This window comes from Sturnus vulgaris, chromosome 3, assembly GCF_052056855.1.
Source record: "Sturnus vulgaris isolate bStuVul1 chromosome 3, bStuVul1.hap1, whole genome shotgun sequence".
In the NCBI taxonomy this organism is placed as follows: domain Eukaryota; kingdom Metazoa; phylum Chordata; class Aves; order Passeriformes; family Sturnidae; genus Sturnus; species Sturnus vulgaris.
The window spans coordinates 112,343,218-112,363,175 of NC_142245.1; the positions used below are offsets into that span (position 1 = coordinate 112,343,218).

General features: G+C 47.5%; 1 protein-coding gene across 1 annotated transcript in view; it reads left to right on the top strand.

Moving 5' to 3' along the window:
• The window catches only part of XKR6 (XK related 6), a 213,314-nt gene that overhangs the window by 152,810 nt on the left and 40,546 nt on the right, over positions 1-19,958 (top strand). Inside the window, exon 2 of the mRNA XM_014886503.2 lies at positions 2,129-2,325. Coding sequence (XP_014741989.2) covers positions 2,129-2,325 — 197 coding nt within the window. The remainder of the gene's footprint in view (positions 1-2,128; positions 2,326-19,958) is intronic.

The window sequence follows — 19,958 nt, forward strand, 5'->3', positions numbered from 1 at the left end:
GCACTTGGGGACATGGGTCACTGGTGGCCTTGGCAGTGCTGAGGAATGTTTGAACTCCATGATCTTAGAGGTGTTTTCGAACCTTAATAATTTTATGGTTCTACGGAATTGTGATTTTTTTAATCTGGAGAAATGAAAGGTTTACATGGCAACTATGTGCAAACAGGTAGGAGACTGCTGCAGGGTGAAAACCAATAAATTCTTCTTGTCCGTGGCTGAGGTGATGAGAAATGAGTGGTTTAACCTTCCGAAGAGGAGTTTAGGTTTTGTGTACCAGCAGGAATGGGAGCTCCATGGGGAGGGGGAGACCATCGAGGACTACGGGACAGATTTGGTGGAATTTGGCAGAGGTGATGGTGCCTTTGCAGCACCTTATGGGCAGCACCACTTGGCTTTTGCTGGCCCTGTGTCACTGAAATGATAAAAACCATTGCATTCTCCTTGAGCCAAGACCCTCTCCCCGACTTTGCCTTTCCAGCTAAACTGCATTTATTCAATTTCTGGGTGAGGGGAAGGCAGGATGCCTGTGCCGTGCCGCAGCTCCTGGGGTTGGGGTTTTCCATGGAAATGCCAAGTGCAGGTGATGGATTCGGGGGTGTTGGGGGAGCAGGTGCCATTCCCATCCCACTCGGGCTCTGCTGTGGATGTCACACAGTGTCACCGGTGTCGTATGTGACCGCCGTAGCGTTTCCTCGAGTGTCGAGCCCCATCTGGTGGCTTCCCTGCGTCATTTTTTAATTTGTTATTTTTCGGTGTCCTTGCAGTCTTCTTTCGGGATTTTTCGCCTCCTGTGCCAGTCAGCTGCGAGCGGGCAGCAAGGACAAGATGCTGGGTAAAGGGCAGGGCTGTGTCTGCCTCTGTCCCAGCTCCCCATCCCTGGGTGGGATTCAGAGATCCAGGGGCTGTCCAGGCTCTCATCCTCCCTTCCTGCTCTCCCGGCTGTGCAGGGGATGATCTAATCGTTCTGGCCAAACCCCAGCTTGTGCCGTGAGCCCCTCCCAGAGCCTCCGGAAGGTTCATCCCACTCCGTGCTGGGACACATAAATGTCCCGGGAGGGGACATTTCCAGCGATTGACTCGGCTTTAGGGTCGGCTTTAGGTGAAATGGTTCCATCCCGAACGAGGTTACAGCCACTGCTCGGGATGAGAAGGAAGAAAACCCAATATGAGATTGTCAATCCCTAGAAGTGTCCAAAGCTGGGCTGGACAGGGCTTGGAGCAGCCTGGGGTAGTGGAAGGTGTCCCTGCCCATGGCAGGGGGTTGGGACAAGATGATCTTTAAGGTCCTTTCCAACCCAAACCATTCTGAGATTCTGTGATATCAACAGGCATTAGAAAGGATCCTGTTAGGGCTCTTTTCTTAAATGCCATGAGTCCTGAGACACAGGCAATGGTAGAGCTGTGCCTGTCCATGCACAAGACACCGCCTTCTACTCCAACATTGCCCAAAATCTCAAAGCTGTCACTTTGACCAGTGACAAACCGTGGCCTTTCACATCTGTGGGTCACACACCTGCTGCATGTGAAGGCGCTGTTTCGTTGCTCCGTCTATGATGAAATAGGGTCAAATCACAGAACCACAGAATATTCCGAGCTGGAAGACACCAAATTCTAATTCCTGGGCAACTTCAAGAATCCCACAATGAGCCTCAGAGCGTGGTCCAAACACTTCTTGAGCTCTGGTGTCTGTGAGAGAAGCTCCTTCCCAGAGTGCTGAAGGGGTTTAGATGGTCTGTCAAGCCACTTCCAAGTGTTAGGATCAGTATTTTTCATGTGGGTTCTTTTCTTGTGATGAAAATTAGGTGAGGGAGTTGTTTTCTTGTTCTTCAAAAGCATTTCCTACTCCCAGGCTTCACGTTTGGGTGGTACCAGTTAAAATTTTCCCAACCTTGCAACACCGAATGCACTTCATTCTATGGCTTTGTTCTCAGGGTGGCATCCAGCTTAAGGTTGGGCTTGATGATGTTGGAGTCTTTTCCAACATTAATGATCAGTCAGATTCTAAAAATCCTCCTCAGATCTGACAGGAGGGAGCATTGCCAACCCCAACGTCTCCTCATCCCCCCACAAACAAGTTTTGCTGCCCTCCAGCATCTCACACCCAGCTTTTCCCTCCTGTTCCCTGCAGGTATATCCGAACTATGTACCTGGGGATCCAGAGCCAGAGGAGAAAGGAACACCAGCGGCGTTTCTACTGGGCTATGATGTACGAATATGCAGACGTAAACATGCTGCGCCTCCTGGAGACCTTCCTGGAGAGCGCCCCTCAACTGGTGCTACAGCTCTGCATAATGATCCAAAAGAACCGTGCAGAAACATTACCATGTAAGTGGCCCCTCTCTTCCCCACCTTCCCAGCCTCTCCCCTCTGATCCCAGCGCTCAGCAGCTGATGGATGTGTTGCTCACTTGGGCTGCCACTTTGGGACAAAGTTCTGCTGCGTTGGCTGGGTAAAATTTCTGCTTGTTCCTCTGAGGACAAAAAAAAAAAAAAAAGTCAGTGTGAAGGAAAAGGTGGGATTCAGCTCTTCCATGCCCAGTCCAGGCTAAAGGAATGATGGTGCTGTCAGGAGGAGGCAAGCAGGCTCTGCTGCTGTGGCATCACTCGTTTGTAGCTTGGCACTGGGCAAACGCGACCATTCTCTGCCTCAGTTTCCCTTCTTGCATAAGTAGGGTGATAAAACTGGCCAGATTTGAGTTTGTGTTGTGTGGACAAATGGCTCAATGCCCATGCAATGCTGTGATGGTGATAAGTATAAAAAAAGGGGGGTTTTGACAATGCTGTAGTGCCCAGGAATTAAGGTCTTGTCATTGGTACCACGGTTCTCACCAAGCCCAGGAAAAGAGAAGGGGAAGGCAGTGGAGGGGACAGGGATGTAGTGGAGGTTTAATTGCAAAGGCAGACAGATCAGACAAGGCTTGGATGCCACCACAGGGAGGATTTTACCAATTCTGGTGCTCGCCACTGCTGTGATGTGCTGAGCATGGGGCACCTGTCCCTGTCCCAGCCCTGGCATGAGCAGCTCTCCCAGCCCATGGCCATGCTGACAGCCTGGGGATAACCAGCCTGAGGGACAGTCATCTTTCCCAAGGACCAGCAGTGGAGCTGCTGGGTTATTCATGCACCATGGGTGACATTCAGCTTCCCAAAGACAGCCTGGCTGGGGCCTGTCATTTCTGAGGAGTTTCTGGAGCTGAGGTGGGAACTGAAATTGGAATTTGCTTTGGGGTTAAATGTGGCCGTTTTTGCCAAGGTCACCAGTATCTACAGCATCAAGGAAGGCCAACCACTCTCCCTTTCCTCTGTATTTCCAGCATGTCCATCACAGTTGTTTATAGAAGCCTTCCTCCTCATATTTATGCAGTCTTTTCTTGAAACCTCTCATCACGAGCTCTCCAGGCCTCCAAAGTGCTGACATGATGAATATGCCTTTCTACGACTCCTGCTAGAATGGCTCACATTTGCCAGCCCCCTTTCCCTGCTGCTTCCAGCGTTATTAACCCGGCTGAAAATGCAGAAATCACAGCCCAGGAGGTTTGCCAGGGCGCTCTGCAGATTGCTGGGCTCGCCGCAGAAAGCGCCGGGTGAAGTTTGTTGCCCTCCGTTGTGCTGCGAGTCAGACAAACGCGGGAGAATAATCCCTCCAAGGCTTTCAAACCCGTGCCTCTTCCACTTTGCCACTTCCCAGGCACGGCTGGAAATCCACTGGAGGAGCTGCATCATTTTTCCAGCATCCCCATCCCCTCCCTTCCCTTGCAGTTCCTCTGCTCCTCCAGCGCGCCCAGCCGGCTGCGCTCCGTTCCAAGGCAGCGCACGTCCCCGCCTGCCTCCCCGAGCCCCGGAGGAGCCCTGGAGGGCTCTTTGCTCGCCACGCTCCAGCAGCCGAGCTCGCCAGGTCCCCAGTGCATCCTCTCCCTGCATCCCTCCCCGCATCCCTCCCCGCATCCCGGTGCTGATGGATGAGAGCAGCGGAGCTTGCTCAGCGCTCCTTGGCTGCGGTGCGAGGTTTCCTAAAGCTCCTCCATGCCCGTTCAGTGCTTCTCTCTTCCACCTCCTCCTCCTCTTCCTTCTCCCCGCGGCCGGTCCGTAATTATACAAAAGCAAATTAAATGCTGAGAGGAGCCGTTGTGAAAGGGAGCGTCAAAGATTTTCACTTAAAGGAGGCAAAAAGCAAAGGGAGGTGGATGCCGTCAGGAAGGCAGTGTGTTTAAAAATCAAATCGAGTCTCTCCTGGCTCATCGGGTCTGTGGGAGCGTGGCTCGTCACAGGAAGGGGCCAGCTCTGCCTCTAAACAGGGACAGCATCCGCTGCATCCCTGAGGGATGCACACAGGGAAAACGGCCCAGGAAAGGGTTTAAAAGCCCAGGGACAGCCCCTGCTGATGTGTCCAGGCTCCAGCTGCTTCCATTCATTCCCCACAGATTCTTATGGATTCATTTAGTGCCAGACAAGGGCAGTTCACCATTTCCTGTGGCTTGCATCCCTCTTCCAAACCCCAGCCCTCCCTGCTCTTTAGATTGTAATACCAAGCCCAGGCTCCACTTTTCCCCAAATAAGTCAACTTCTATTTAAGGGACTTTAGAAAGGGAGTTATTGGAGTGGCTATCAGGAGGTTTTGCTTTTGTCTCCTAATTCTTGTGTTAAGAGAGCTGTTGAGGAAAGAAGAGTGAACACACTGGAGGTCTTTACTCAGACCCAGGGCATCTCCTCCAAAGCATTTCTGCCACGCAGCATGGTGGTAGAAAGGGCTGATCTCAGAAGGATGAGTAGGAAGGGATACAACCAGGAAAATGCTTAATTTCTTGGGTTTCAATCTATTGAGTGGGTGGAAGAAAGAAAAACCTCATCATGCCTTGCAATTTGAGCATGTACCTGTGTGGGTTGGGTGGGATGTGTGTGTTGTTCCTTCAGCACTCAAAGAATGGAGCAGTTTCACCCAAAAGTGAGAATGTCCAGCAGCAGAAGTGCTGGAGCTGGAATTTGAGGCCAAGACCCAGCCTCAGTAAAGCTTGGGACAAGAGCTCTGGGATTTCATGAGGGTCAGGATTCGTCCCTTCATCATATCCCCAGCACAAGGCAGAGCAGATCCCAGCTTAGCTGCCCTTGTTTGAGGAACAACAGAAAAAAGCACTGAGAGCAAAGAGGTGAGAAATCCCTGTACTCCATCAGGTGGGCAGTGGAAGGTGAATGTTGAGAGCCTGGGCTGGAATTCTTTGGTTGGAGGAGCAAATGGAACAACCTCAGCTCCTGAATATCCATACAGAAGGAGCTGGTGATGGTGGGCAGGCTCTCTGTGAAGGATTTACCTGCTACAACCACAGCTGGGTGGGCCCAAAACAGAGTCAAGAGAAGGTGAGGGAAAAAGGATGGATCCAATAAATGGAACAGCTGATGTCCAAAGCAGCTGAAGGAGGAGATGCTCAGCCTCCAGCAGCACCTTTCTCCAGGGAATCTGATGCATTTACACCTATCAGGAGGGTTAGGCTGAGGGAGGGGAAGGGATGCTGGAGAGGATGCAGCAGTGCCACCCTAACTGTGTCTGAGGTTTAGGAGGGGATAAAAGGAGAGGATAAAAGGGTGTCCATCTCTCAGACTCCTGGGCAACAATGGCCAGAGGACTTCCCCTGGTTTAAATCATGTATTTGCCGGGGAAAACACAACATTAACAAGAGAAAAAGCTCAACAACCCAGATCTTCATTCCGTAATCACTCCCAGCAGATAATCCACCTCACTCCTTGCAGAACAAACCATCCTTAACCCCCTTCACCCCGCAGAGGTGCTGACCAAACCAGCTTAAAGGAGACACCCAACCTCTAGGCAGGTTGGCAGGGAGGTGAGAGAGATTCCAGTTTTTCTGGCATAAATCTCCTCTTAAAGAGGTTTGCTTCCATTTAATTTTTTTTTTATTTTATTTTTTTCATGTGGCTTCTTTAAAGCTTAATGAGATTTAGCAGAAGCCCCAACATCTTTCCACTCATGTCATGAGTTCTTTACACAAAGATTTCTGCCTGCATTTTCAGTGCAGGGTTCTCTCCCTCCAAAAAAAGCCACATTTCTCCACAGATGCTGTGTCCACCTCCTCGATAACCCTACAGTTGACCTAAAAGAGATTTGCAGCATAAGCCTTCCTTTGTAAAGTCCTGCTGGAATCTTCAGGATTTTGGGAGGTGTCTGCACTCTCCACAGCCCACAAAAGTAGGCTGAGGCTGCTCATGTATTTAAGGAAAAGCAGCATTAACTCATAGGGTTTGGAGAGTCTTTTTTCTTTTTTTTTTATTTTTTTTGAGCAGAGTGATACAAATTAGGCATTAAAATGGATTTCAGACATCTCAGCTACAGATGTGTGCTGGCTGCAGAGTTATCCTGGTGGAGTTTGCAAATCATCTTGTCCCTCCCAAAGCAAAGCTCTATTTATTTATCATGTTCTGCCTCGTCTGTACCATGCCTGGGGACCATTTATGATCCCTTTTTGTAGGGGCAAACAAAAGATGATTTTCCCTGTCACTTAGGTCAGCAGACTCAACAGGTCAACTGAATTAGAAAGGGACCTTCAGCCTGTAGGTGTTCAAAAATGTGATTTTCAAGTGACATCAACACTGGCCTGAACATAACTGAGGAGACTAAAATCCCTGAGTTTCCAGTGAAAGTGGAAAAAAGAGTCATGATATTTGAAATTTCAGCCTTTTCATCACTTACAGGAGCACTAAAAGTTATTGCAAGACCCTTCACGCTGGCCTGGGCCAAACAGGTGTGCCCAACAATGTTCAAACAAGAATCCAAACCCCCAAACCCAACCTCTGTGACCTCACAACACAAAGTTGTCCCCATCTATACCGAGTGCCATAACCTCATAAATAAACCAGGTTTCATTCTACACAGGCACCAGATCCCGTGGGGATCAGTGTAAAATTCAATATGGCATCTGCAGATTCTGTGTGGGCGAGTCCTATTTCTACAAAGCAGAAATCCTCTTCCTGACTGGTGCATTTTTCTTGAGATCCACCAAGACAACTTCACTGTATGACTAAAGAAATCTTTGCTTTATAAAGTCCTCAGCAACAGGAGATGGGGTGGGGACAAGATCTACCAGAGCCACGCTCTGGGCTTTGGCTCAGGTTCTGAGACAGATCATGAGGAAAAAGAGATGCTAAAACTTTACCCAAATGCAGATATTATTTTTTTCCTTTTTTTTTCCTCATGTCATTCCTTGGGGGTTAAAAGCAGTGGGAGACATCCATCACCTGGTTTCTTGTGACAGAAGAGGCACAAGCAGGAAAGCAACTGCTCATTGCCATGTGGGAAAGGGACCCCACCATTCATGTGCTTGCTGGGCAGGGATGATCTGCCCTGAAAATTTGTCCTGAATCCACCACAGTCTCCCTTTAAATGTTCACCAGCAGCCCAAGGAGGCCCAGATAGCTCTGAACTCATCAGCAGCTCGCCTGGGAGGCCACTCATATGACTCCAGTGCTCTGCCAGACTGGGGCATATGGCTCTGTTCCTGCCTTCCCACCCAAGCCGGATGAGAGGGAGCGATTTGGTGCCCTGCTGGAAACGAGCCTCTGGTCCCCGGCCAAGTCCCAGCAGCATCAAAAAGCCATCTCCACAGTTGGCAGTGGCACTGAGGACGCCTTGCTCTGGCATGCTGAGAGCAGGCCAAGCCTCAGGCACGCTGGCATGGGACAGCTTGTCCCATCATCAGCCGTATTGTCCCAGCGCCGTGGGATCCAGCCGCCTTCCGAGCCAGGGACAGCTTTTTTTTTTTTTTTTTTTCCCTTTCTTTGCTTTTTTTTCCAATGGGATTTGGAGCCAACCCAAAGAGAGACGTCATCCTTTCGCCCATCCCCACCTGCAGCTTCTCTGGCCACCACCTTGCCATGTCTCTGGCTCTTATTTTTGGAGCGCTGATGAAGCCCCGTCTGTTCGGTACCGCGTGTCACCATCACACACAGGACACGGCACAGCCAGCCAAGATGAGTCACCATTCACGGGACAGCGCTGGCAAGGGGCCAGTGCTGCCAATTTTAGGCTTTGTCAGACTGTGGTAATCACTGGGAAGGGGTTACATCATCAGAGCACTACACCAGCATTAGCTCATGCTGCTCCCAGGAGCTGGGGGCCAGCCACAAAAATGAGGCACGCAGAGAGGTTTGGGTTTTTGTCAAGCAGATTCCAGGCAGGAAATTCAGGCTTTTTTTGGGTAATTCCATGCTGCAGGCTTTCTGGAGATACACCTCTCATGGGAAAATTGGTATTAGAGCATAAGAAAAGGTGCTGTTGGTTAGTGGAATACATGGGAATTCAGTTCTTTTATAGCTTCAGGTTGCTCTAGTGCAGGATTCTTGTCAGGCATCTAGGAGAGCACACAGGCTCTGGGATGTGCAAAAAAAACACAGAGAAGATTCCCTGCTGGGCAGGGATTCTCTGTGCTTCTACCTCTGATGGAGGTGGAGCAGTTCAGGTTGATGCCACTCAAAATCGTTGAGTTTTGGAGGAAAGAATTCTCTTGCTTCAGAAACTATTAATTGTTTTTTAATGGTTAGCGTGGGGTGACAGTTCTGAGTCTGGGCGTGCAGCAAAATTACTGAGTCAGTAGAAATCTCCAGAAATGACTTTTGTCCTTTGTTGGCTTTTGACCAACCTCATGCTCTCAGTGCCCTCAGAACATCCATGTCTTTGCACAGAGGGTCACTGAAGGGGGACAAAAGGCACAGGAGCCCCTGTCTGATGCACATCAAGGTCCCAAAAATGTTTGCAAAAGACAAAAACACCCGGGAGTCAAGCCAGAACGAGCATGACTTAATGTGTGGACACCAAGTTCTGACCTGCTGCCTGTCACTTAGGTCTTTGCAGAGTGTACAAAACGTGGGAAGCAGAGGAATAAAAAGAGTTTCCTGCTGTTATCCTTGGAAATCAGTGTCCCCGGTGCCTTCAGCACCCCACTGTGAGACAGCACCAGCTGCACCACATCCGTTTTTGCCACTTTGTCACTCCCCCTCACAGGAACACTGTGCCAGACTTGCCTCACTAATGCCAGCCCTGTGTACTCTCCAGGAATGCTGAGATGCTCCTTCTTTTCCAGAGACCAGTCCCCTCTGCTGGGATTGTGCTGGGACATTTCCACCAAAGGCCCTGCACAACCTCTATAAACCTGTGGTTTATAAACTATAAGGTCACAAAGTGTGCACTGCTGACACGTCTCTGAATAGACCTCATTCTTTGGCCAGGAGTGTGATCTGAACTGGGTCCTTTCCTCTTTCCCATCAGGCCAAAATCATTCCCAGAAAGTTTATTTCCCTGACTGCCTGCAGGTTTTCTGTGTCCAGGCCAAGCCATGTAGCAGAGGAGGTTTGCAGGATCCCTCTTTGGTGCCTTTGAAGCATCGCCCTGATGTTGTCTCATCTCCAAGGACAGCCCGTGGGAGTTTTGTTTTTAGCAGGAAGTTCCCTCACAAAGCCCTGGCAGGGGACGTTGTTTTCCCAATCTGGGGACAAGCCTGTGGGGTTTAATCCCTGCTGATAAACCAAAACACATCAGAACATGAGCACAGCCACCAGATCTTGTTCATCCTCTGCTTCAATTATCAGCACAGCCCTTGGCACATTTTTAGCTCCCAGCAGCCAACACCAACCCAAACAATTCCCATGCTTGGCAAAGGTGATGGCAAGAACAATTCCCACCCAGCACTCTGGGCCACCCTGTTTCAGAGGCTGGGACAGAACTTAGCAGTCAACAGAATTAGGCTTGGCTGAGGTGCTGATTTCTGGGCACAGGATCCAAAGCTGCCCCAAATCTGTGCTAAGGAAAAAGAGATTCTCGTGGTCACTCTCCAAAGCAGACAGAGGAACTCCTTGGGCTTTCCTTTCCAGCACTGAGGTGCTGCTCCCCTCTTTTTCAGAGTACTTGAGCCCCCACTTGCAGGATTACAACATCCTTTCCACTTGTGGTAGGCAGGTTTACATCTTTCCCAAGGGTTGTGGTCCTCATTCGAATTAAAACAGAAAAAAAAAAGGAGTGACAGGGTAGAGGTGCAGTAACAGATGTCAGATTACAGTGTTAAAATGCACATATATTGTGCATGTTTGTGGAGTCCTGTTGTTTCATGCCAACCATCCCTACTCAGAACACTGAAATGGGTGGGAAAAGATTTTATGCTAAATGGAGCCATGTGTTGTTTTTCTTAGCAAAAGGGTTTTGTTTTTTGTTTTTTTTCTTTCATCATTTCAGTGCGTTCCAATAAGGGTTCCTAACAGTAGAGTTTGAATATCATTACATTTGAAAAATCTCAGTGTACGAGGATCCTTCTGATAATTTCAGGATTCAAATTGGAAGCAGCTCTGCTGGATTTGATACACTTGAAAGTCTGAGCAAAGAATTGGCCACTAGAAGTTGTAACTAAAGTGCCCTTCACAAAGAACCAGCTGTTGAATGTGAAATGTGATTTTTCCTCCAAGAATAACCTCTCTTGGATTTTGCCATCTTATTCTTACCAGTTGAAATAACCACATTTGGGGTGGTGTTTTCGTGCCTGTTGTTCTAGAAAGACTGTTTTAATTAGCAAAGGGACAGAAAATAAGTTCTCAGCAGGAAATAGCAATGGAAGTTTCCAGAGATGGTTGTGCTCCTGTCAGGTGGAGCCAGGTTTATTTTATTTTGTTATTTTTTATTTAATTATTTGTATTTTATTAATTTTTTGACTGCCCTGCCTTCTAACACTGCCTACAAAGAGGGATTTTGCTCTGCTTGCACAGAGTTAAATCCTGTCCTTGTTGGAGGTGTTGTCAGAACATCCTGGTGGAGCATTTCCAATGAAACCTCTTGGGGTGTCTCAAGGAGCTTCACATCCTCTCATCTGTGGCTGTTCACTTCTAGGGGCTCAGGTGGGGTTCTTTTTCAGTTTTCACTCTGAGACAGCACTTAAAGGCTTCAGATTAAAGGGGATTTAACTCAAAAGTCTTTATAATTACAGTGATGACTGTGCAGAGGGCACCTCGGCCTGAAAAAGAGTGGCAATTCATGCAGCTTTTGACAAAAATAGACACGAAGAGCAGTTCTCATGCTCTATTTCCAAACAAGCTAATCTGTGCCCGGGAAATCCTGGCTGCTGCTTTCCCAGCACATTTCTAATGCAGAATTAACCCAGGTGATTGGTGCCTGGAGGGATTTAGAACAAGCTCAGAGCAGACCATCTCTCCTTCATGTCTGTGGGTCATTAGAAGACAGAGATGCACACAGTTGTTGGTTCTGAGTGTCTCTATCAGCTTCAGTGCCATCCCTGCCCACCTGAGAGTCAGGGATTTGTGGGATTCATCATCTCCAGAGGATGCACTGGGAAAAGGTGAATTTGGGCGTGGTGGGAAGATCCTAGAGAGATTTTGGCACTTGAGTCCTTGCTGCTATAATGTGGGTTACTGGCCCACATGAACCCCAATTTAAGTGATAACAGCAGCTTTTCTAATTGGAAACACCATTCATGCAGCCACATTGACACTTGAAAACACCATCAGTAAGATTAATAGGAATTCTGATTCCAAAAATCACAAAGGAAAGAACTGTTCTGCATGAACATCCTCTAAGTAGCACCTGCTGAAGTGGGGGTTCTTTCAGTGAGAAAAAATACTTGCTTTTGCTGAAAGGAAAACAGACAATTCTGTCCATTCCATTTTCTTAACATTTAGGGGAAGCTTCAAAATGGAAGAGCCATTTCAAACTAAATAGTGTTGTGTTATAAGTACTTTTATATCATTTATGCCACACCAACAGGAACTCCAAAAGTAAGACTGTGTGTATCTCTCTGTTTGCCTCCAGCTTCTTCAGGCTGAGTCAAATCACCAAACTCACTCCATATTCCTGAATGGAATTCTCAGACATCTGCCATGCATTATTCCCCTTAAAAGTGAGTTTGTGTGTTGGCATTTCCTTGAACTCTACCATTAGAGTCCCATCAGAGCCTCTGGTGAGTTATTCAGAAGAGGCTGCTCTGCAGAGGGCAGGATTTGTCTCTAGTTCTAGCAATGGACTCACACTGACATTTTCCTCAGGCATAATTTTGGGACCATAGCAGGGAGCAGATTCCTGGAAGGATTACCCTATCCTGCTAAAATAACATTTTTCTGGCAGAAAGCTGTCCCCACATCTGTATTACACTTTACCTAAGCTCTACCTGCCATGGCTGAGCTCCCCAGAGCTGTCCAGACTCAGCAGCTACCTGGACTAATTTACTCTGCCCAGCCTGGAAAATCTGATAATATGAGAAGCTTCATCTCCAGGCATTGAGGAGCTGAGCCAAAGGTCTTCCACATTATTTTTAACATGATGAAAAGGATTATATGACCATGGTTGTGATAAACAGAGGGCTGTGATCAGATTTTGTCTATACCTGTAACACAAACAGTGTTGGAGCCCAAGCAGTGGCACTCAGGTGAATGTGCTAAATTGGTTGGTAGAGTTTTTCCTGCCAACCTTTTCCCAAAGCTTTCCCAGGCATGAGAAAACAAATTCACATAGTCCAGGAACCATTCCCATTGGGCAGATTGGATACAGCTCCTGAGGGATTTTAACAGGATGGGCATGGCAGATCCTGCCAGCTGGGCTCAGGGTCAACAAATAATCCTGTTTCTCATTTGGGGTTCAGATACCACCACCAGGTTCTCTTCTCTTCTGCTGGTTTTTATGAGCCAGTCTGTGGTGACAATTCACCACACAGGATCAAAGACCCCACTTAGCCAAGCGAGTTGAGGCTTGTTTTTTTATACAGATTTCCCCTAAGTGCTGCCAGAAATGTTCCAGCTCTGGAACAGGTGTCAGCAGCTTCTTTCCCTACATAAACAGGTAAAACCTGAGATACCTGCAGCCAGCATTCTGGGAAAGGGACAAGGCTGTTATGGAAAGCAAAAAGTGGATTTTCATGCTGATGAGGGCTGTTGAGACCAGCCTTGTTCTCAATGATGTCACAGAGGGATGTTGTCTTTCTCCTGACACTTGAGGATGTCGGTAACTCTGTCTGGCTGTTCTAGGATGTCCTCTGACTGACCATTTCACCTTTCTCGCATCAGGAGTGTGTTGGGGGCTTGTTTTGCCTGCTTGGCATTCAGTGGTATAAATTCATGGTGTTGTGTCACTTGAACATGCCCACATCATGTTCTTTCAGCTTCTGCTCTGCAGGAGCCACTGTGGGCTGTTCTGCTCATCCTGGAGCCAGGAAAAGGTTTCAGAAATCCTTTCTCCTCTCTTGACCTTGCTGAGATGCAGTGCTCCCCTCTGAGCTCTTGTGGGGGGCTGGTGGATGCCAAACCACTGTTACCAACTATTCATCCTGCCATGTTCTTCTTCAGTTATTTCAGTTTGAACCCCATCCCTGGAAGTGTTCAGGGCCAGGTTGGATGGGATCTGAGCAGCCTGGGAGAGTGGAAGGTGTCTCTACCCATGGCAGGGGGTTGGAACAAAATGAACTTTAGGACTTTTCCTTTTCAAACCCTTCCGTGATTCACCAGGAAGAGTCGATGGAGAGACAGAGGCATTTCCAGACAACTCATCCCATGTCTCAGACAGCATTCCTGGGGTGAAATAAACACTGTGAAATAAATTACTGGGAAATAAATAATAATTCCTGGGGTGAAATAAACACTGAGGCACGTGATGGACAGAGCATTTTCATATAGAGGGTTTTAGAACAGAGGAGAAGCTTTGCCAATCCTGATGTGGGGGCCAAAATTCGGAACAGGAGACTGACACTTCACTGAGGTTATTCGAGGACAATCCCAAACAGGGGGTGGATTATCCCATCTCTGCTTGGCCCGGGGTGCTCGTGCCTCCCACAGCAGGATCAGAATCTGGCTTGCATCCAGGAGGGGATACAAGACTCCATGGCTGCAGGGTTGGAGCTGGTTTGGAGCTCACAGAGGACGAGAATAGGAGGAGACACGGCAGGAGCAGCTGAGATAATGAGAGCACAGATCAGAGGAGCGTGGCTGGTCAGTTCCTCCTGCAGCAGGGAGAAAGGGGGCACTGGGGACAGCTGAAAGGCAGCAGGATGGAAGGGGAGGAAAGCAAAACAATCCCTGGTGACCCCATGGGTGCTTCCTCAAGGCAGTGCTGAGGTGTGGGCTGGGGGAGGAACTAAGGAGGGATTCGGCTTTTCTGGGGTCACCGAGGACATCTGGATTTAGCAAAAGGAAAAGGGTTTAGGAAGAAGCATTTTAGGACACGAGCCAGCCTTTAGCTGTCGAGGGGTGGGAGGGCAAATCTCCATGTGAGGGAGATTTTGTGGAGTTGCCTTGGCATGGATTTTCTCACAGCAGGTTTGGGAGCACGGCTGTGCCTCTGCTCTAATGTGGAAGAGCTCTCTTTGTGCCAACTTGGACATGGAATATCCTGTACAGAAACTCAACACAAGCCCTTTGTGGGGTTCCAGTGAGATTTGGTGGTAGAAGGCTTTCTTTTTACTTGAAAATCTGTCCCTGAAAGGAGTTACCTTTGTTTCCTGCCTTTCCCAGTCATCAGCAGTTTTCTGTTTCTTATGGAATGGTGGTGCTGTGTCCAGGTGAGCTGGATCCTGGACAATGGGGATGACACCCCTTGGAGGAAGGTCCCAGAGGATGTCCATAGCAAGGGAGCTTGTGAAGGATGTGAAACTCACCCCTTGCCTGATGAAACCAGAATATTTTCCATGAGAAAATAGCAGAGGACAGGACACTGATGTGATGTCTCTTCCCAGTTTCCCCAGTGTCAAGATCTGGATTTTCCTCCCTGGTGATTCCAGCTCTTAGTAGTGCACAGAGGTGTCACATAAATGTGAGGAGGCCATTCCTGGGTCAGACTTTTGCACCACGTTCACAATAGGTGGAATAGTTCTCATCTGCCATACTGGACTGGGGGCACACTGGAGAAACAGTTTAAGGAAATGTCCTGAAATCCAGTGAGGAAAATGAATGGCAAAATGGTCTGTGCAGCCCTTTACTATTTATATCCTGGCAATGTTCCATATTTTTCCATGTTCAAAGAGACAAATAAAGAGGGAAAATAAAGGAAAAAAAGACACAAGTCATTCTGTCCCCTGATGGGGAAGAATAAAGAAAGATCAAGCCTCAAAATCCATCAAGAAATGATGAAAATCAGACCTGAGGTGTGATTCTGACCTGTTTTACTCTGACATAAACAAATTAAATCAGATTAAAAAATAAGAGAGGGTGACTTTCAGGCCCTGTTGTTACAAAAGCAGGATCTGGCTTGATCTCTTTTGTGTATAAATGCATTTTCACTCTGTGTGCATCAAAATGAAAGCCTGCTCCTCGTCTCCTACTGAGCTTCAGGGAGGAACATGCCACCCAAAGGGGAAAACAGGATAACAGGGTTCACAGCACAGGGGCCTGAGCAGGCAGGGAGGGATGGGATGAACTGAAATGTGGCACTTGGCATTAAGCAAGAGCTGCCTCTGCACAGGGGCTGAGGGAAGGTTTCGTGTCACGCTCAATATTTGCCCTCCTGCTCACCCGGGAGAAATGTTGGTATCTTCCCATTTTGTTTTAGTAGAGTCTTAAGGAGAATTAATGTCAAAAAAAAGAAATAGAGCACTGTTCAGGCATCATTTTCAACGTTAAAGGGACAGGCACCACAGGAAACACTCAGGGAATGTGCTACAGCAACTGCATCCAAATTATGGGCAGCCAACAACCTGCAGCTGGACTTGTGGTGAAAATTTTCTAGTGAAAATCCTCTTTCCTCAGCTGGACAACACTGAGTAAGGCCAAAATAAGTGTATTGTTCATTTGAAATATTCATGTGTGTGTGTGTGTGTGTGTGTGTGATTTTTTCAATTAGATTGGTTGTAAAACTCTGAATAGACCAGATAGACAGGAGTGGCTTTCCCTGCACTGTTTTTGTTCCTAGGCTTTAAAATCAGCATTGGCAATTTCAGGGGAGTCATTGCTTTGTTTCTTTCATGTGGATGGGTTTTTTCCAGAGAGCCTTTTTGCAAATCTGAGATTACCTTTTCTTTTTCTGGACCATGGGTAGGAACGAGAGGAGGAAAACCAAACCAGGATGAAATTCAGGGTGTTCCTGTGAGCTTCAGCACTTTCTCTTGAACTCAGAGTGGTTCAGGCTCCTCTCCTCTGGTATCAGATCACTGTCTGCATTGTACTCAAGTCCACTCGTGTTTTCATGACCCAAAGCAACAGCTCTTGTTTCCCTTTCTCAGAGAATCTCTTCCTTGGTCTGACGTTCTCTGAAATTTAACTTTCATACACCTGCTTTATTTCCCTCTGCTTTCTCATCTCCCTGTGCCATTTCCTGTTGCACAGCCTCTGTGCCACACGTGTTTATCATTGAAGGGCGATTGTGAGCTCCCCTGAAAAAGGCAGAATTTTTTTGAGTCTCAGCTGGTGTCATTTGAAATGCCCTGAGTGCCTTCCTTTACTCCAGCTCTCAGTTCAGAAATGTTCTTGTGCTCTGTATGCAAGTTTGTCACATCTGCCAGCTCCACGTGGCAGTCTGGAATATCCTGAAGCATCTCAATTGCTGGATTCCCACCTGTGATGGTTGCACTAAGCTTTGATCCTCCTTTGAGCCAAGAGACATCATTTAACCACGGACACCCTGGGGGGAGTCTCTACAGCAGGAGCTGAATCCTGTCTGAAATGTCTTGTCAAGCACACTGTGATGTGAAGGAGAACTATTCCCTGCTTTAACTTAGATTTTATATGAGATCTTGGGTAAATCCTTCAAATCTTGGTGCTTCATCTGTCAAATGGGACATTACAGAGCTCTGCCTCCCTGTGCTGAATGTGGGTGAGCAGATGTCTCCCTGCAAGGAGTTCAGGGTTCATTCCTAAAGGAAGCTGGGGGATTATTTCTTGTGCTGTGTCATTCAAGACACAGGGATTTGACTCCTCAGTGGTGCTGACTTTGGCCTGTGGGTCACTCATGGCTTCCTAGGGCAGAGAGGTTTGCAGAGAATCCCAGTCTGTGCCAGTCTGACTCGTTGTGGGCAGGTTATGGGGTCTGTATGGGATATAGAGCTGCAGCCACAGGGCTTCCAGCCCCACAGGAGCTGATTTGCTCCTGGCTCAAAAATGCCTAGAGATGTGGTTGTGCATGGTGGGGATGTTCCACTCCCAAGACTGAGAAGAGAGTGGGAAGAGTGGGAGTGGGAATTTTTTGAAGTTGACTTCAGTGTTTACTCAACATCATCCCTTTGGTAAACAAACCTTGGGAGGGAGTTGAAACCTACTGGAAGGTGCGTCAGTTCCCACGTGCAAGAGTCACAATCAAAATAAAAAATTACTGCTCATGTGATCCAACTTTTCAGGACTTTTTGTTTTAGTTATAATTGAAGAGATCTCCACAGTTGCTTAGAAATAAGGTCTGAAGAAGTCGGGAGGACAAACAGTTTATCCCACAGTCTGTGAGAATTGTAAATTATGTGAAGATGTCACAGGCTAGAAGTCACAGGGAAAGCTGGGAATGGGAAACTTGTGGTCAAGATGACAAAAATGCTGTGTCACTTAGATCTGTATGAAAGAGCCAGGGAATAATTTCTGTGGCAACACAGCAGGAAGTAAGAGTGATGTAAAAGTCTTTACATTACTCCATGGTTCCTGCTGACATCCACCTACAGATCTCCCCCCTTACACCCAGGTCCTGCTCATCACCAGAGTGCCAAATTCACATTCAACACCAGACTTGTGAACTTTTAAACAACGGCAAAAATATGTCAAAAAGCCCAGAGATCCCTCAGATCTTGGTGCAGATGAAGAGACAATGAGCTGTTCTGTACGGGGGGGACTCATCCCGCCTGACTGCTGGTCCCCTGGCAAGGGATGGAGTCAGACACCTTGGGAGCATGAGTCAACCCCTCCCTGTCCCACACACGGATGTCAGGACAGGCTGAATCACTTTCTGGGGGTGTCTGCCTCTCTCTGCTGGCTGGAGGAGATGTTCAGATGACAGTCAGCAGCCCGGGTGCCGTGCGAGTGACTCAACGCACGCACTCTGAGCCAGCTCTCTGCAATTTGCAGCAAAGGCTGTGATTAGTGGAGGGTTCTGCCCTCGAAACATTAGGTAAAGCCTTTATGTGCAAACTGGGGGATTGTTTTGGGTGTATTTTATTCCCCTCTCTTTTCTAGAATAAATGAGCCCAACAGAAACGTTTTTCATCCAGGGTGACACATCTGTCTCCTGTGGGTTGGTGCTGTTTGAATTTCCCTGTACAGGTACAGCTAATGCTGTGCAAGTTTCTAGTAAAACAGCACTAAAATAAGGCAATAAATGACATATTTTTTCCCAGCTAATCATGGAAAGTTTTTAAACTGAATAGTCAAGAGATAGCATAACAAACAGTACTTATACACATAACAAACCTTTGTGGCATGACTCAACCTTCCAAAACTGTTAATAAAGTCTACCAAAATGTAACTCATCTTGCAGGTTAAAAATGAATCTAATCTACATCTGCCTGAGTATGAGGCTGTTCATATTTAGAGGTTTCCATCCATTATGGGGAGAGACTGAGGGAGCTGGGCCTGTTCAGTCTGGAGAAGACTGAGAGGGGATCTTGATAATCCATATAAAAACCTCCAAGGGGTGTCAGAGGATGGTGCCAGACTCTTTGCAGAGGTGCCCAGTGACAGGATGAGGAGCAGTGGCCATAAAATAAACCACAAGAAGTTCCACCTCAACATAAGAAAGAACTTCTTTACACTGAGGGTGGCAGAGCACTGGAACAGCTGCCCAGGGAGAGCATGGAGTTCCCTCTCTGGAGACATTCCAAACCCACCTGGATGTGTTCCTGTGCCACCTGCTCCAGGTGATCCTATCTTGGCACAGTGATTGGATGAGCTCCAGGGCTTCCTTCCAACTCCAACCATTCTGTGAGTCTGTGGCTGGAATCCCCAAGTCCTATGTGCAAGTGTTTCTTAGAGAGGACTTAGAACTCAGGGGAAATTGTGATTTTCTTAAAGCTTGTGGCTTAAAGCTTCCCTCTTGGATAAGGCCACTGCTGTCACTGCTTTGCTGTTTGTTTAAAATTCCATCTGAAATTCTAATGCATATTTGAGCCCAAAGACAAGAGATTCAGAGGGAAACTCGAGAGCTGATGAAAAGCCTATGTAGTTTTGGTGGACCTTGCAGGCTGTGAGAATTCCAATCAGGGCAGAGTCAGAATCTGCCATCCTTCCTGGCTTTCTTCTCCAACATCTCTCCTCCAGACACAGATAGGTTGGAAGGAGGGAAATCTAACTCTGCCACACTGTGGGGTGGGCTTCTCAAAACCAAGATAAATTCTATAGAGTGAGGTCTGAGGAGTCAATGGACCTTATTTGCATTCCCATGGAAGCCAGGCCCTTGTGAGCAGAGAAGAAAGAAAATAGGAGAAGAAGAAATTGAGGTTTTTCAGACATTTTACGTGTTTAATTCTGAGCAGCTGTAGCAAGATGTTCTTTGGATTTTCTTAAAGAAGTAAAAGCCAAATCAGATCTGGACCAGTTACATGTCAGAGATGGAGGGGCATTTCTCATTGTTCTGCCTGGAACCATTAGCAGTTCTTCCTCTGGACTTTAACGATGTTGTTCCCAGATAAATCTTTGGCTAAGGCCCAATCCAACCATAGCTAACAAATTATTGAGCTTCCCAAATATGGATTTTGGTCCATCACCTGTTTCCTCACCTGTAGAACAGTTGTCCAGTGAGCAGCAGTGAGGGCAAAGGAATAAGATGCCAGCAGCTCTTTCTTTTCCCAGGAATCTCTCAATTAATTTTTATTGCCATGCTTTGCTCCATGAGTTGTTCAATCTACCCTTGTGATAATCAATGGAATTATAATTTTTAAAGCCTCTCAGGTGTGATGAGGCCACTGTTTTATCTTCTGGAGGAAATAACTTGTTTAAGTGTTGGTTGGGATGGAGAATAAGACCAGGTCCCTTTGGAATATCATGGGGGGTTTCTGCCCCACCAGGGGGCAG